Source organism: Astyanax mexicanus, chromosome 3 (genome assembly GCF_023375975.1).
Source record: "Astyanax mexicanus isolate ESR-SI-001 chromosome 3, AstMex3_surface, whole genome shotgun sequence".
NCBI classification, from domain to species: Eukaryota; Metazoa; Chordata; class Actinopteri; order Characiformes; family Acestrorhamphidae; genus Astyanax; species Astyanax mexicanus.
The window spans coordinates 9,101,932-9,120,273 of NC_064410.1; the positions used below are offsets into that span (position 1 = coordinate 9,101,932).

Consider the following 18,342-nt stretch of genomic DNA (forward strand, 5'->3'; position numbering starts at 1 on the left):
TATGTGTCACTCACTTAAAATCAGAACATTTTGATGTGTCATTTTAAAATAAAAGCCCTTTAAATTGTAACAATATTTTGTTTCAACACAATGTTTAGACTGTTATTAAAAAAAATCTGTCTGATATCACAGTTCAATTTCAGATAGTACTGATAGTACACTACTTGTATGTGTCACTCACTTAAAATCAGAACATTTTGATGTGTCATTTTAAAATAAAAGCCCTTTAAATTGTAACATTTATGTAATTTTACACAATGTTTAGACTGTTATTAAAAAAAATCTGTCTGATATCACAGTTCAATTTCAGATAGTACTGATAGTACACTACTTGTATGTGTCACTCACTTAAAATCAGAACATTTTGATGTGTCATTTTAAAATAAAAGCCCTTTAAATTGTAACATTTATGTAATTTTACACAATGTTTAGACTGTTATTAAAAAAAATCTGTCTGATATCACAGTTCAATTTCAGATAGTACTGATAGTACACTACTTGTATGTTTCACTCAATTAATATCAGAACATTTTGATGTGTCATTTTAAAATAAAAGCCCTTTAAATTGTAACATTTATGTAATTTTACACAATGTTTAGACTGTTATTAAAAAAAATCTGTCTGATATCACAGTTCAATTTCAGATAGTACTGATAGTACACTACTTGTATGTGTCACTCACTTAAAATCAGAACATTTTGATGTGTCATTTTAAAATAAAAGCCCTTTAAATTGTAACAATATTTTGTTTCAACACAATGTTTAGACTGTTATTAAAAAAAATCTGTCTGATATCACAGTTCAATTTCAGATAGTACTGATAGTACACTACTTGTATGTGTCACTCACTTAAAATCAGAACATTTTGATGTGTCATTTTAAAATAAAAGCCCTTTAAATTGTAACATTTATGTAATTTTACACAATGTTTAGACTGTTATTAAAAAAAATCTGTCTGATATCACAGTTCAATTTCAGATAGTACTGATAGTACACTACTTGTATGTGTCACTCACTTAAAATCAGAACATTTTGATGTGTCATTTTAAAATAAAAGCCCTTTAAATTGTAACATTTATGTAATTTTACACAATGTTTAGACTGTTATTAAAAAAAATCTGTCTGATATCACAGTTCAATTTCAGATAGTACTGATAGTACACTACTTGTATGTTTCACTCAATTAATATCAGAACATTTTGATGTGTCATTTTAAAATAAAAGCCCTTTAAATTGTAACATTTATGTAATTTTACACAATGTTTAGACTGTTATTAAAAAAAATCTGTCTGATATCACAGTTCAATTTCAGATAGTACTGATAGTACACTACTTGTATGTGTCACTCACTTAAAATCAGAACATTTTGATGTGTCATTTTAAAATAAAAGCCCTTTAAATTGTAACAATATTTTGTTTCAACACAATGTTTAGACTGTTATTAAAAAAAATCTGTCTGATATCACAGTTCAATTTCAGATAGTACTGATAGTACACTACTTGTATGTGTCACTCACTTAAAATCAGAACATTTTGATGTGTCATTTCAAAATAAAGACCCTTTAAATTTCAAAAATATTTTATTTCAACACAATGTTTAGACTGTTATTAAAAAAAATCTGTCTGATATCACAGTTCAATTTCAGATAGTACTGATAGTACACTACTTGTATGTTTCACTCACTTAATATCAGAACATTTTGATGTGTCATTTTAAAATAAAAGCCCTTTAAATTGTAACATTTATGTAATTATACACAATGTTTAGACTGTTACACATACAAGTGGTGTACTATCAGTAGTATATGACATTGAAATGTGATATCAGACAGATTTATCTTAATAGCAGTCTAAACATTGTGTAAAATTACATAAATGTTATAATTTAAAGGGCCTTTATTTTGAAATGACACATCAAAATGTTCTGATATTAAGTGAGTGACACATACAAGTAGTGTACTATCAGTACTATCTGAAATTGAACTGTGATATCAGACAGATTTTTTTTAATAACAGTCTAAACATTGTGTAAAATTACATAAATGTTACAATTTAAAGGGCTTTTATTTTAAAATGACACATCAAAATGTTCTGATTTTAAGTGAGTGACACATACAAGTAGTGTACTATCAGTACTATCTGAAATTGAACTGTGATATCAGACAGATTTTTTTTAATAACAGTCTAAACATTGTGTTGAAACAAAATATTGTTACAATTTAAAGGGCTTTTATTTTAAAATGACACATCAAAATGTTCTGATTTTAAGTGAGTGACACATACAAGTAGTGTACTATCAGTACTATCTGAAATTGAACTGTGATATCAGACAGATTTTTTTTAATAACAGTCTAAACATTGTGTAAAATTACATAAATGTTACAATTTAAAGGGCTTTTATTTTAAAATGACACATCAAAATGTTCTGATTTTAAGTGAGTGACACATACAAGTAGTGTACTATCAGTACTATCTGAAATTGAACTGTGATATCAGACAGATTTTTTTTAATAACAGTCTAAACATTGTGTAAAATTACATAAATGTTACAATTTAAAGGGCTTTTATTTTAAAATGACACATCAAAATGTTCTGATTTTAAGTGAGTGACACATACAAGTAGTGTACTATCAGTACTATCTGAAATTGAACTGTGATATCAGACAGATTTTTTTTAATAACAGTCTAAACATTGTGTTGAAACAAAATATTGTTACAATTTAAAGGGCTTTTATTTTAAAATGACACATCAAAATGTTCTGATTTTAAGTGAGTGACACATACAAGTAGTGTACTATCAGTACTATCTGAAATTGAACTGTGATATCAGACAGATTTTTTTTAATAACAGTCTAAACATTGTGTAAAATTACATAAATGTTACAATTTAAAGGGCTTTTATTTTAAAATGACACATCAAAATGTTCTGATTTTAAGTGAGTGACACATACAAGTAGTGTACTATCAGTACTATCTGAAATTGAACTGTGATATCAGACAGATTTTTTTTAATAACAGTCTAAACATTGTGTTGAAACAAAATATTGTTACAATTTAAAGGGCTTTTATTTTAAAATGACACATCAAAATGTTCTGATTTTAAGTGAGTGACACATACAAGTAGTGTACTATCAGTACTATCTGAAATTGAACTGTGATATCAGACAGATTTTTTTTAATAACAGTCTAAACATTGTGTAAAATTACATAAATGTTACAATTTAAAGGGCTTTTATTTTAAAATGACACATCAAAATGTTCTGATTTTAAGTGAGTGACACATACAAGTAGTGTACTATCAGTACTATCTGAAATTGAACTGTGATATCAGACAGATTTTTTTTAATAACAGTCTAAACATTGTGTTGAAACAAAATATTGTTACAATTTAAAGGGCTTTTATTTTAAAATGACACATCAAAATGTTCTGATTTTAAGTGAGTGACACATACAAGTAGTGTACTATCAGTACTATCTGAAATTGAACTGTGATATCAGACAGATTTTTTTTAATAACAGTCTAAACATTGTGTAAAATTACATAAATGTTACAATTTAAAGGGCTTTTATTTTAAAATGACACATCAAAATGTTCTGATTTTAAGTGAGTGACACATACAAGTAGTGTACTATCAGTACTATCTGAAATTGAACTGTGATATCAGACAGATTTTTTTAAATAACAGTCTAAACATTGTGTAAAATTACATAAATGTTACAATTTAAAGGGCTTTTATTTTAAAATGACACATCAAAATGTTCTGATTTTAAGTGAGTGACACATACAAGTAGTGTACTATCAGTACTATCTGAAATTGAACTGTGATATCAGACAGATTTTTTTAATAACAGTCTAAACATTGTGTAAAATTACATAAATGTTACAATTTAAAGGGCTTTTATTTTAAAATGACACATCAAAATGTTCTGATATTAATTGAGTGAAACATACAAGTAGTGTACTATCAGTACTATCTGAAATTGAACTGTGATATCAGACAGATTTTTTTTAATAACAGTCTAAACATTGTGTAAAATTACATAAATGTTACAATTTAAAGGGCTTTTATTTTAAAATGACACATCAAAATGTTCTGATTTTAAGTGAGTGACACATACAAGTAGTGTACTATCAGTACTATCTGAAATTGAACTGTGATATCAGACAGATTTTTTTTAATAACAGTCTAAACATTGTGTAAAATTACATAAATGTTACAATTTAAAGGGCTTTTATTTTAAAATGACACATCAAAATGTTCTGATTTTAAGTGAGTGACACATACAAGTAGTGTACTATCAGTACTATCTGAAATTGAACTGTGATATCAGACAGATTTTTTTTAATAACAGTCTAAACATTGTGTTGAAACAAAATATTGTTACAATTTAAAGGGCTTTTATTTTAAAATGACACATCAAAATGTTCTGATTTTAAGTGAGTGACACATACAAGTAGTGTACTATCAGTACTATCTGAAATTGAACTGTGATATCAGACAGATTTTTTTTAATAACAGTCTAAACATTGTGTTGAAACAAAATATTGTTACAATTTAAAGGGCTTTTATTTTAAAATGACACATCAAAATGTTCTGATTTTAAGTGAGTGACACATACAAGTAGTGTACTATCAGTACTATCTGAAATTGAACTGTGATATCAGACAGATTTTTTTTAATAACAGTCTAAACATTGTGTAAAATTACATAAATGTTACAATTTAAAGGGCTTTTATTTTAAAATGACACATCAAAATGTTCTGATATTAATTGAGTGAAACATACAAGTAGTGTACTATCAGGAATATATGAAATTGAACTGTGATATCAGACAGATTTTTTTTAATAACAGTCTAAACATTGTGTTGAAACAAAATATTGTTACAATTTAAAGGGCTTTTATTTTAAAATGACACATCAAAATGTTCTGATATTAAGTGAGTGACACATACAAGTAGTGTACTATCAGGGCTATATAAAATTGAGCTGTGATATCAGACAGATTTCTTTTAATAACAGTCTAAACATTGTGTAAAATTACATAAATGTTACAATTTAAGTGGCCCTTATTTTGAAATGACACATCAAAATGTTCTGATATTAAGTGAGTGACAAATACACGTGGTGTACTATCAGGACTATATGAAATTGACCTGTGACGTCAGACAGATTCCTTTTAATAACAGTCTAAACATTGTGTTAAAATAAAATATTGTAATAATTTAAAGGGCCTTTATTTTGAAATGACACATTATAATGCCCTGTTATTAAGTGAGTGACACATATAAGTATTATTATTAGTATTATTATTAGTATTAGTATTATTAGTAGTAGTAGTATTATTAAAATAACATATTTTTTTATAATTTACAGGGCTTTTATTTTGTGTACTACCAGGACTACATGAAATTGACATGTGATATCAGACATAACATGTGAAATCATGTGGATTCCTTTTAATACCACTCCACAGCATAATGATATTAAGGGGGGGGGCTTTTATTTTGAAATGTGTTCCTTCTCACGCTTGCCGCAATGTTTAGTGTATGCGCGCTCTGAGAAACAGCGTGGGGGCTAGTTTGACCAAGCGTTTTGCAGTGGGGGCTGGCTTGACCGCAGTAGTCCCGGTCCGGTTCTTCTCTGCTGTGGAGCTGCAGACCCAACCCAGAGAAGTAGCGCCTCCCCGGACTAAAGCGGCTTCACACTGGAACCAGCGGAGCTCCTCTACCCTAAACCTCCATTCACACAAACCCCGCCCCCTCTCTCACCGATTGGACAATACCCACACAGACAGCTCACCGATTGGCCAGTGGAGACGTCCGTGTGCGTGGATCTCAGCAGAACTTCATACTGTATTTTCATCAAATCCTCATCCCTCCATTCAGAGAAGGTTTAGTTTATTATCAGACAGTAAAAAAACTGCAAAACATCAGCTGTGTTACACAGATCAACAGCACAACAAATGTTACAATAACATTAGCTGACATATGTGTCACAGACCCTTTAAAACATGTGCAAATCCTTCACTTTAACTCATGAAGTCCCTAATGCCGACTTTACACCTAACGATTTTCAAGCAATCTAACACATCTTACAGAGTCGGAATAAAGAGTCTTGCTAGAGTCGAGTTGCAGTAGCTTCATCTCAATCGTTCAGTGTAAGGTGGTTAGTATATAAAGTTTTAGTCTTTTTTTCGTGTAAACACTGATGTAAACAATGTCAACAACCATTATATATATATGGTCACATTAACTCACCTCAATGTCTTTTAAAGTCAAACTGTACAGAGGGCAAGAATATAGTTGTTTTTACTTTTACCAGACATGAATATACTGGAGTAGTCAGAGGTGAAATAAGTTTTGATGGGAGCCATGATGCTCCTGAATGCATCCCTTTCACACATGCGTGCGCATGCTAGATTATGGGAGATTTTATCTGACTTGGGGGCATCAGGGGACCGTTAATAATATGCTGTAGACCTGAGACATCTGAATATGAGAGCTACGGGAAGCAGCAAGGCAAGAATATTTCATGTGACACAATATTTTCAAAATGACACATTATGCAGTTAATATGCCCCATATGGTTCTTACTTTATTATGTAGAGTATTTTAAACACAGGTAGCATTTTAAAGTCTTTATATTTTTAGATATTTTATTTTGCACTTTTTTTTTCTTCTTGTACAGTGTTATTTCTGATACAAGCAAGTTTAATAAATACACATTTTGCAAGATTGATGTTCTTTATTGCATGAATTATATCTAAAACAAAGGCAAATGTATAACAGTGAAACTGTGATTATTTGCTATACAAGGTTGCAGCAAAAAAAGGCAAAATATGGCAGAAACATAAACTGTTGATGAGGACAACAGTTGTGAGTCTCTGATAAATCACAGTATAGATATACACATAATTTGTAACTTCATATGTAATATGTATTGTATGTAAACTCCACCAGAAGCATGGTGGGAAATCAGAATCTCAGAAAGAATCTAGTTGCAGTCTTATAAATTGTAACCCTGCAAGATCCCCAGTCTTTGCAAAATCTTAGCTTGTGAATAAAACGTCTGTGACTAGTCTTTAGATGTGAGAGGATGTCAGACTTTAGTCTGTTTAAAGTCTTTTTAGAGTTTTCAAAGTTGTGTAGTGTAAGGACAGCATAAATGACACATACTGAACATTCTGAGAGCATCACAGCACCGTGAATGTGTGATTATGCAATTTTAAAATACAGTCATATGAAAAAGTTTGGGCACCCCTATTAATGTTAGTTATTTTTAGTTCTACATATTTGGGTGTTTGCAACAGCCATTTCAGTTTGATATATCTAAAAACTGATGGACACAGTAATATTTCAGGATTGAAACGAGGTTTATTGTACTAGAAGAAAATGTGCAATATGCATTAAACCAAAATTTGACCGGTGCAAAAGTATGGGCACCCTTATCCAATCATGAGAAAAGGTATTTAAGGTGACCACTTGAAAGTTGTTCTCCTATTTGAATCTCCTCTGAAGAGTGGCATCATGGGCTCATCAAAACAACTCTCAAATGATCTAAAAAACAAAGATTGTTCAACATAGTTGTTCAGGGGAAGGATACAAAAAAGTTGTCTCAGAGATTTAACCTGTCAGTTTCCACTGTGAGGAACATAGTAAGGAAATGGAAGACCACAGGGACAGTTCTTGTTAAGCCCAGAAGTGGCAGGCCAAGAAAAATATCAGAAAGGCAGAGAAGAAGAATGGTGAGAACAGTCAAGGACAATCCACAGACCACCTCCAAAGAGCTGCAGCATCATCTTGCTACAGATGGTGTCACTGTGCATCGGTCAACAATACAGCGCACTTTGCACAAGGAGAAGCTGTATGGGAGAGTGATGGAAAGAAGCCATTTCTGCAAGCACGCCACAAACAGAGTCTCCTGAGGTGTGCTTTTGCTGACAATGAAGTTTAAAGCTCAATGAGGTCACCAAACCAATTTTGTGCTTCAGTAAGTCAGTAAAAAGTAGTTAGGAGTATTCAAATGAATAAAATGATAAGGGTGCCCATACTTTTGCACCAGTCAAATTTTGGTTTAATGCATATTGCACATTTTCTGTTAGTACAATAAACCTAATTTCAATCCTGAAATATTACTGTGTCCATCAGTTATTAGATATATCACACTGAAATGGCTGTTGCAAATACCCAAATATTTAGAACTAAAAATGATTAAGATTAATAAAGGTGACCAAACTTTTTCATATGACTGTATGTTATGAAATTTGTCAAACCTATTTCAAACGTTATTTATTGCAAAAATAATAGACATTTGATGTCTAATAGATGGTACATGACTTTTCCTTGTCACCTGTTTTCTGTGACATAATATGCACAGTTTACAGTAGAGAGTTCCAATAACTGACCACAACTTACCACAAAGGCATAAGAATCAAAATTTTGAAAGTGGGAGTTCCCAGTCTTCCTAGCAGAGTTCTTTATGTGAGATGTTTGAGGAGCTTGTTGCATGCACAACCAGTTTTCAAAGCAGTCACACCATGGCATCTGAATAGGATTAACAATAAGCTTTTCACTTGGCCATTCCACAACTTTCCATTTCCTTCTTTGAGCCATTCTCTGGTTGAGCTTGCTCTGTTTGGTTTATGCCAAATGTGTATTTTATTTGACTGTGGCTAAACAACTTGAATCTTTGTTCTAGGTGTCCTGTGCCCAGTTGTTTAAAATACCTTAAGTTTTAATATAAACATTGAGATTAGTTATGTGTGTTGCATAAAATTCGTCAGACGTTTTACTTTACTATCTAAAGTGGAAATAATTTGAGTTTTTACAGTGATAGAGACCACGAAAATAACTCATCAATGGAAATAAAACTAACTGAACATCATTAGTTAGTGTTGCTAACTATACGTTCAGTTTATTCCCGTTTCTATGTGTTAATTTATTTATCTCAAAACCTCAACCATACACTCTGTTTGTCAGGGAGTTAAAGTGAGATTTTAGATCCCTTAAATAATTATAAGGGAATATACCACTATGGAAGTTTATATAACATAAATTCAATACTTAAGGTAACCTTCAAGGGTTTATGATTTCCCCTTTAAAAATACTTAAGGCATTTTTGGCAACAAACTTATCTTAAGGGATTGTTCAGCACAATTTTAAGGAAAAAATCTACTTATATGTTGTTTTATGCAACTATGTGTTCTCTGGCAATCTTCAGTCTTTTCCTTAAATGTGTGTGCGTGTTGTAGTACACTCCACACTACACAGGGCTCAGAGATGTTAATGACAATTCCAAACCAGAATGATCCAGATCTATTTTAACACACTTGTGTTTCTTAAGATTTTTTAAGTATCGAAAACTCTTCCCACACTCTGAGCACTGATACGGTCTCTCTCCTGTGTGAACCAGCAGGTGTTGTTGGAGATTACTATGAAATGAAAAACTCTTCCCACACTCTGAGCAGCTAAACGGCTTTTCTCCTGTGTGAATGCGCTGGTGCTGGTGGAGATGACTTCGTACAAAGAAACACTTTCCACACTCTGAGCACTGATACGGTTTCTCTCCGGTGTGAATTCGGTGGTGCACGTGGAGATCACTCTTCTGATAAAAACTCTTTCCACACACTAAGCAGTGATACATGTTCTCTCCGGTGTGAGTGCGCTGGTGTAGCTGAAGGCACCGGTTTGTAGTGAAGTTCTTTCCACAGTAAGAACAGACATAGGGTCTTTCTCCAGTGTGAACAGTCAGGTGCTTTGTAAGATGGCCACTTTCTCGAAAACTCTTCCCACATTCTGAGCACTGATACGGTTTCTCTCCAGTGTGAATGCGTTCGTGGACTTGGAGCATTCCACTTTCTCGAAAACGCTTTCCACACTCCGAACAGACAAATGGTTTCTCTCCAGTGTGAATGCGCCGGTGTTTGGTCAGAGTACTTTTTTCACTGAAGCTCTTCCCACACTCTGTGCAGATATAAGGCGTCTCCCCGGTGTGAGAGCGCTGGTGTTGCTGGAGTTGACTATGTGTAGTACATATTTTTCCACAGCACGTACAGGTATACAGCTTCTCTCCTGTGTGTAGACGCTGGTGTAAATTTAGACCACGTTTGTCAGAAAAGGCCTTTTCACACTCTGAGCACTGATACGGCTTCTCTCTTGGGTGGATGCGCTGGTGAAATTTTAGACCACGCTTGTCAGAAAAGGCCTTTCCGCACTCTGAGCACTGATACAGATTCTCTTCTGTAGGAGTGTGTTGTTGTTCGAGATCTTCTGAATTCAGTTTGCTGGGTTCTGGCAAAAATGATGAAACACTGGGAGAAGGAGGGTTTCTGTAGAGGAGAAGGATAAACATATTTCAATAAGAACTCCATGACATGCAACAAATATATGACAGAATTAAATTATCAGCAGAAATCAGCCAAATTCTCATAACTAGTATGCATTTATAATAACATATCAAAGTTCATTGCAGTGTCTATGTATAGTCGGGATCTCACATCTAAATGTAGTTAGGTGTAAGAATCTCAAATCAGGTGTTTGTAATTGGTACAGGGCGCACATTCTTTGTTGGCTGTATTTTCTTAATAATCTCAGGAAATCCTCTGTGTGTGAAGCTTTTCAGCCCGGAATTATTGAGTGCTAGGCAACCCAGTAGGATGTGTTTGATCGTCAGTGATCTAACCAAGGTGTTTGTTACATTGTAAACACTTGGTCCACTTAGTTTGAAAATTTTGTGACTGAGTGAAGTTTCCTACCTCCTGAGAGCCAAGTCTCCCTGTACTTCACACTCATTGGTTTGTTGAACCCTGTAAGTTTTGCAAATTGCTTTTTTCAGGTGCTGAATTCTACCTCTCTGCCAGAATTTAACTCCCTTCATGGGGATTTCTTTAAATCCTTTCTGTTAGGGTAATCTACAGTTATAGCATATACTAAACTCACCTTCGTAAGTGTTCGCATTCATAAGGCTGTATGACTGTCAGATTTCAGCACAACACTGCTTCCTTAGCCTCCCTTGGCTTCCTGTAATATCTAATGTGAACAATCTACAAAAGTACTTTTACAATGCAGATGAACTGGACTATGCTTTAGTTCATCCGTGGTTAGCTGCACCTTTCACACCTGCTAATCTAATTCAAAAGTCTGGACCAAACCAGACAAGAATGAAATCACCCTAAATTGCTCAAATCCTGGCACTTGAAAACTGCAAAAAAAAGGTAAATGGAATTTTAACATTGTTTACCTTACAAATGTAGAAGTGTTGACGTGTGGACTGCTGATCAGAGCGGGATGTTCTTCATATTTACAGCCATCAGGTTCAAGAACCACATCTACAGACGCACCGTTTTCTCTGCTGGGACACTTGTGCATCTTGAGGGTTTTTGAATGTCTGAAGCTCTTCCCACACACTGAACAGTGAAAGGGTTTCTCTCCGGTGTGAATAAGCTGGTGTACTGAGAGAGCTCCGCTCTGCCTAAAGGTCTTTCCACACTCTGAGCAGACATACGGCTTCTCTCCAGTGTGAACGAGCAGATGTTTCGTTAAACTGCTTTTCAAAGTAAAACTTTTTCCACATTCTGAGCAGTGATACAGCTTCTCTCTGGTGTGAGGGATCTGGGGTGTTTTTATATCATTCTGTTCTTTAACACTCCACCCAACATCCGAATAATAAAGTGGATCCTCTTTATCCTCATGTTTGATCTCTTCTGATTTCAGCAGTCTGGTGTGTTCATCTGGTGCCATCCCTTGATGTGTATTTTGAGGATCAGGGAAATCTGGAGAAGAGGAAAACACAACAACTAAACAAATGAGTAAACAATCCTAACCAGCGCTTACCAGTGAAAGATCACTGAAACATTTATTTATATTTTAAATCTGACATATCTTACAAAAACAGTATATTTTTATTTTATCTATAGTATGTAATTATATACATGAATTAAAACCAAATAAATATGATAACAGCAATAATGATAATAATAAGTTGTTTAACTGTTTAAAGCTACGCTAATACCTAATAAATCAGCTTAGTTACAAAAATCTGTTGTAAAACCCAGGTGACAATCTGTTGTTTTGTTGTCTGTAATCCTGTCTGGAAGGTGCACATATGACAGTCTGACAGTGTTAATATTCCTTGACCACATTCTAGGAGATTGAGAGAACATAAAAATGAAAGAAGCTTTTGTGAAAGAAAGAATTACCTTAGAACCCCATAGAAACAATCATATCTAAATAGAGATTTAGGTGCGAGTGGAATTCCATGGAATTCTGCTAAAATGTCAGATGGTAGTACTAATAGCACACAGCAAACTTATACTTAAAAATGAGGTTGTACCAATGTTGTGACAACCTTTTGAAAGGCAAGGTAAACATCACAACATCACTACAGCATTGTAAAATAGTACAGAACATTGTAGTAATGACGTACTTGGAGAATAAAGGTGGTTATGCTGGTTGACCACTTTAGCATTTGACAAGTATAGGGTGTGTTTCACTTGACTAACTTTACATTCTCATGCACATCCTGCTGCCTAGTCATACACACACACACACACATATATATATATATATATATATATATGCTAAGATTCTTAGAGTATCTTCTGGCAAATATATTTGTATAAAATAAAGAGTATGTTTATTCGTGTATAATCAGAATCCCTGCTAAAAATAACTGCATGGTTAAGCTGGTACCCAGAGTTGATTTTGGCTAACCACAGCTGGTTAGCGCTGGTAACTGAGGCTCACAAGCGCTGCTAACCGGAGTTGGCTAGCGCTGCTAACCAGGGCTGGCTAGCACTGCTAACTGAGGCTGCCAAGCGCTGCTAATCAAAGCTGGCTAGCGCTGCTAAACGAGGCTGGCTAGTGCTGCTAACTGAGGCTGGCTAGCGCAGCTAATCATGGCTGGCTAGCATTGCTCACCGGGGATGGCTAATGCTGCACCTACTGCATATATATGAATATATATATATATATATATATTTTTTTTTTTTATATAATATTTTTGTACAAAATAAAGAGTATGTTCATTTGTGTATAATCAGAATCCCTGTTAAAAATAACTGCATTGTTAAGCTGGTACCCAGAGTTGTTTTTGGCTAACCACAGCTAACTGAGGCTGGCAAGCGCTGCTAACCGGGGGCTGGCTAGCATAGCTAATCGTGTCTGACTGGCGCTTCTAACCGGGGCTGGCTAATGCTGCTAACCAGGGCTGGCTAGGGCTGCTAACCAGGGCTGGCTAGGGCTGCTAACCAGGGCTGGCTAGGGCTGCTAACCTGGGCTGGCTAGGGCTGCTAACCTGGGCTTGGTAGTGCTGCTAATTGTGGCTGGCTAGCACAGCTAATCATGGCTAAATAGCACTGCTAACCGGAGCTGGCTAGTGCTGCTAACTGAGGCTGGCGCTCACCCTGGACAAAATACTAGAATTCTAAGCTCACTGTAAATAAACGGAAGTAATAAACAGTTTTTAGGAGAAAAATCTGTGTAGATTAATATCCAGCGCTAATTTGACTTTGAAAGGAAAGCCCCTCCCAGCAGCCAGAGCTGCCAAATTAGAAGGAAAACATGGCGAAACCCTTGTTTACTTCAAGTATGCATTCTTACTAGTGTTGTTTAATGTGCCTTATAATCTGGTGTGCTTTATGTATGAAAATAGACCAGAAATCGGATGGATAAACAGGCTTGACCAACATGGCCAAGTATGACCAAAATCAAATGCAACATTCACTATGCTGGTCAAGAGCTGGTTAACCAGCTAGTTACCAGTATAGGGGATGTTTTCACCAGATGACAAGGCTCTTTAACCACATTGACCATGAAAGAACCAGCTTAAACCAGCTGAAACCAGCTACCATCAAAATCTAGTCTTGAGCTGGATTTTTTTTAAGAGTGGTGTTTCCTGTATTATTTAGTATATTTATAATGTATATTAGTGCTACCCTGCTGTAGAGTGGGGTTAAGCTTGCTGTTTCAGCAGGGGTGTGTGTTTACTGGGTAATGTTTAACGGGTAGTCGTATGACTTCCTCGTGGTACAAGGTTTACATACTGTAGCGTTCACCTGACACACTGACACACAGATTGCATTGTCTGTTATTTACACTGCAGCCCTGAATCGAGAGTCAGAGAGTCCTGCATGTAAAAACAGTGGTAAAATCAGCGGTAGTTAAAATTTATTACACACAGTTACAGTTCAATTCAACACAGATAGCAAAAGTAGGCTACGTTTTTTTTTACATTATTTTTTCCATTTCTAATGCACTGAAACAACTTTGATTCAACATTGTGGGTGTAGATGTATTATATTTATTCAAATTTTACTAACATTAAATATGTTTATAGTGGTGTGAAAAAGTATTTTTCCCCAACAGATTTATTTTGTTTTTGCTTTTTTAACTTTTTTTTTTTAGATTTTTTTTTAGACAACTGCAATCAAGCTTTACCAATATCTGGCAATGAGTCTTTCACATCTCTTTGTAGGAATTTTTACCCACTCTTCTTTAAAGAATTGTTTTAATTCAGACACATTGGAGGGTTTTCCAGCATAAACATCCCGTACAAGATCATGCCATCAAGCATCACAATCACACCTTTACTAGGCCACTCCAAAACATACATTTTGTTTTTTAAGCCATTCAGGTGGAATTGTTTGTGTGCTTTGGATCATTGTCCACCTGCAGAACCCAAGCACGCCTGAGATTGAGGTCAAGTCAAGAACAGATGGTCAGACATTCTTCTTCAGGACTGTCTGGTAACCAGTAGAATTCCTGGTTCCATCTATTACAGCAAGTTGTCCAGACCCTGAAGCAGCAAAGCAGCCCCAGATCATCACACTACCACCACCATGTTTTACGTTAAGTGTTATGTTATTTTTCTGAAATTAAGTGTTAGTTTTATGCCAGATGTAACTAGACACACACCTTCTAAAAGGCTCCACTTTTGTCACCTCAGTCCAAATAATATTTACCCAAATTCCTGGGGATTATCAAGATGTTTTTAGGCAAATGTGAGTGTTTTTTTTTGCCTTGGAACTCTCCCATGGAGACCACTTTCGACCAGTCTTATTAACATTGACCTTAATTGTTGTTTAAATGTTGTTCTGGGTTTTTTGGATTACTGGTGTTCCATGTGTTCTCCATTTGTGAATAATATAGCTCTTACTGTCGTCCACCGAGTCCCAAAGCTTTAGAAATGACTTTGTAACCTGACCATTGTATCTTGCTTATATTCTATTCTTATGTAATTTCAGTCAAAAGTTTGGACACACCTGCTCATATTTTTGTTTTACACATTGTGAATTAATTCTAAAGTCATAGTCATCCAGACTATAAAGGAACACATAAAGGAATCATGTAGTAAATTTAAGTGTTAAACTAAATGCTTCACAGACATTTGGTTTAACACTTAAATTTACTACATGATTCCTTTATGTGTAAAATTAATTAGAACATTACTTTAATAGAGCTATTCACTGTGCTCACCAACGCTACCTCTTCCCAACTTTACAACTGATGCTCACATTAAGAGGAGAAAAAAAGTTATTAACTCTCAACAAGTTCAGCACAGCTGTTAACTAAAAGCCTGAATTCCAGATGACTCTACCTCTGACTGAGAAAATGAAATGCCAAGATGTACAGAGCTGTCATCTAAGCAAGAAGGGCTACGTTGTAGAAACTAAAGTGTAAAACATATTCTGGTTTGTTTAACACTTTTGCTTATTAAATAATTCCATATGTTTTTCTTCAGAGGTTGGATGACTTTAATATTAATCAACAATGCAGATAATTAATCGGGTTCACATGTGTGCAGAATCGAAGGGGTGGAACCATAATGAATTAAACTACGATCTGTTTACACCATTAGATCTAACTATATACTGGAATATAGCAATCTGGGTCATTGTAACGTTTATTCTTTTATTTGTCTGACTGTTAAATGCATGCTAAATGCATGTAAGGCTGTATGTCAAAATTGTTGTTTTTGTTTTTTTTTCATCCATTTTCCAGTTTTTTTTTTTTTATCTCTGCACCTCACAATTGGATTTTTAGGGAAAAAAGAAAAAAAAATGAATCTTTTCTTTATTTTCTGACTTTTTCCATTTTTGCATTTTTCAAGGATTATACTATCAGATTTGTGTTACAATATACAAAAATGGACAAATCTGAAAAACGAGAGAAGATTCACCTTTCATTTTCTTGAATTTCTGTTTGCCAAAGGCTGAAATGAAAAACTATATAATTGGAAAATTGGATGAAACCCCATTTTTACTTCACTTTACTGAATGAGAAAAAAATATTATTAAGAATTTAGCTTGATACAGTCAAAAAAGTAAACAGCTTAACGTTACACTGACCCATCTGCCCCCTGTGTTTTAATGCATGCATTTAACTATACAGCATAAACCACATGTGTCAAACACAAGGCCCGCGGGCCAGATGTGGCCCGCCACGTCCTTTTATGTGGCCCGCGAGACCTTGTAAGATCTTAGTGTCTATAATAAATAGGTCAGGAGCGTTCTTTGACCAAAAACTACATTTCCCACAATGCTTGTCGATTGTATTACCCGCAAAGTCACGGCTTACTGCCACTACACGGCAGTGTAGTCATTGATGTGGAAACCCTGCCGGAGGGAAGGCGTAACTTCGCGGATGGAATTGAGACATACAAATGTTTATCCCATAATGTCCAGAAAAAGAAAAGTTGATGCAGACGGACGGCTGTGCTTCAAGGCGAAAGACCGGTATGCCTTTTGTGTTACGAAGAGTGTTACTGACCAAAATAAACGCTTTTTAGGAGAGATATAAGTTATGTGTAAATATTTATAAGACAATACCTGACAAAATCTGTTTTAATGACATTAATAAACATCACTGTGACAGCGCTAGTCGCAGTTTCACCTCAGCAAAGGACGAGGACGTGAATCACTTATCTAACCAGCCTTTACTGATTTCTGCCCCCAATAACCCTTTCAATAACCTCCAATAAACTCCGTAGTTATAAAAAAATATGAGGTTAGCAGCGCGCTAACTGACCTGTTTTTAATGTAATTCGAGCAGTGATTCCGTGACGCTGCTCTAAACTGCTGCTGTTAGCTGCTTGGGCTGAAAGATGAACTGTAGAGAGCTGTATTATCCGGTTAGTGGGGTTAAAAATCTTTATTTCATACACAGAAGAACTTAAACATTTTAAAAACGCTCCAGACTGGCTCAGCTGAGCTCTGTAGCCCGTGGCTGGCCTGTAGCTCTGACTTAGTAAAGACTGCGGGCTTGTGCTGCAGCTCCGACTAGTGGTTGGATGAGGAACTGCTAATGTTCTTCACAGCTCACAATTTTTGATTTTATATTTATTAAGCCTTATTTCACTATCAAACGTTTTGATCAAAGTTAATATAACTTGATGTCATTTCTATTCACTTGAATTGGTTCTTGATTGATGGAGTTTTTGGATTTCATAACATGACAAATTAAAAGGATTTATGTTAATAGAGCAACAAGCAAAAAATTTTTTCCATGCAACTGTAATATTTGATTGAATAAATAATATATTGAGAGTTATTTAACATTAAGGAGTAATTACATTCATTTAATATTACATTTGGTTACATTTTATTACATTTATAAGTTACATCTGGCCCTCAGAGGACAGCCAATATGCCAATGTGGCCCTCGGCCAAAATTAGTTTGACACCCCTGGCATAAACCATAAACCACGCGTTTCAGCGTTAAAACAGAGCGGGGTTATTACCGTTCATCTGCGGTCAGGTCTGGGAGAAATCCGACAGTCTGAGTAAAAATGGGCGAAAGTCTCTGATATAAACAGCAGATCCTCCTCTCTACTCCTCCTCCTGGAACAGAGAGAATATCCAGCTCTGTTAAAGTCTTTAAACTCTTCTCTGCAGTGTTGGCACGTGGCCGGGATCAGCCTCCTATCTGTTTAAATGTCTAGAGATCAAAACACTCAAACCTCAGGTCTGATTACTGTTTTTAGCAACACATTTAACATTACTGACGAAATCAGACAAAAGCCACAGACCACAGATCCGGTTTACAGAGAGCCTGCTCACTCCCTATCTCCCCTGTATATCAGAAAATTAATGCTAACCGCTAGAGGGAGCCCGCGAGGGAGCCCAAAATGAATGGGGGTGAATGGAACTAAACGGCTAAAACCTCACATCAAAAATAGTAATAAAGTAATTTCCCGGAATATTACTTTAATTTTGAAAAGCACATTGATGCACTTTTCTAAAAAAGCAAAGAAACCTACATATAAACATCTTTTGTTCAACATTAAACTAGTTTTAGGCCGTTAGCATTTCTGCTACTGTGTGCTGACTGGTTGGTGAGCTGAT

General features: G+C 35.0%; 1 protein-coding gene across 1 annotated transcript in view; it reads right to left on the bottom strand.

The window, feature by feature from the left end:
* LOC111196311 (zinc finger protein 420-like) overlaps positions 1 to 18,026 on the bottom strand; it is a 37,956-nt gene extending 19,930 nt beyond the window's left edge. Inside the window, exon 1 of the mRNA XM_049475677.1 lies at positions 17,739 to 18,026. Within this exon, the coding sequence (XP_049331634.1) occupies positions 17,739 to 17,745 (7 nt within the window). The 5' untranslated portion in view covers positions 17,746 to 18,026. The remainder of the gene's footprint in view (positions 1 to 17,738) is intronic.
* Positions 18,027 to 18,342: the final 316 nt, after the last annotated feature.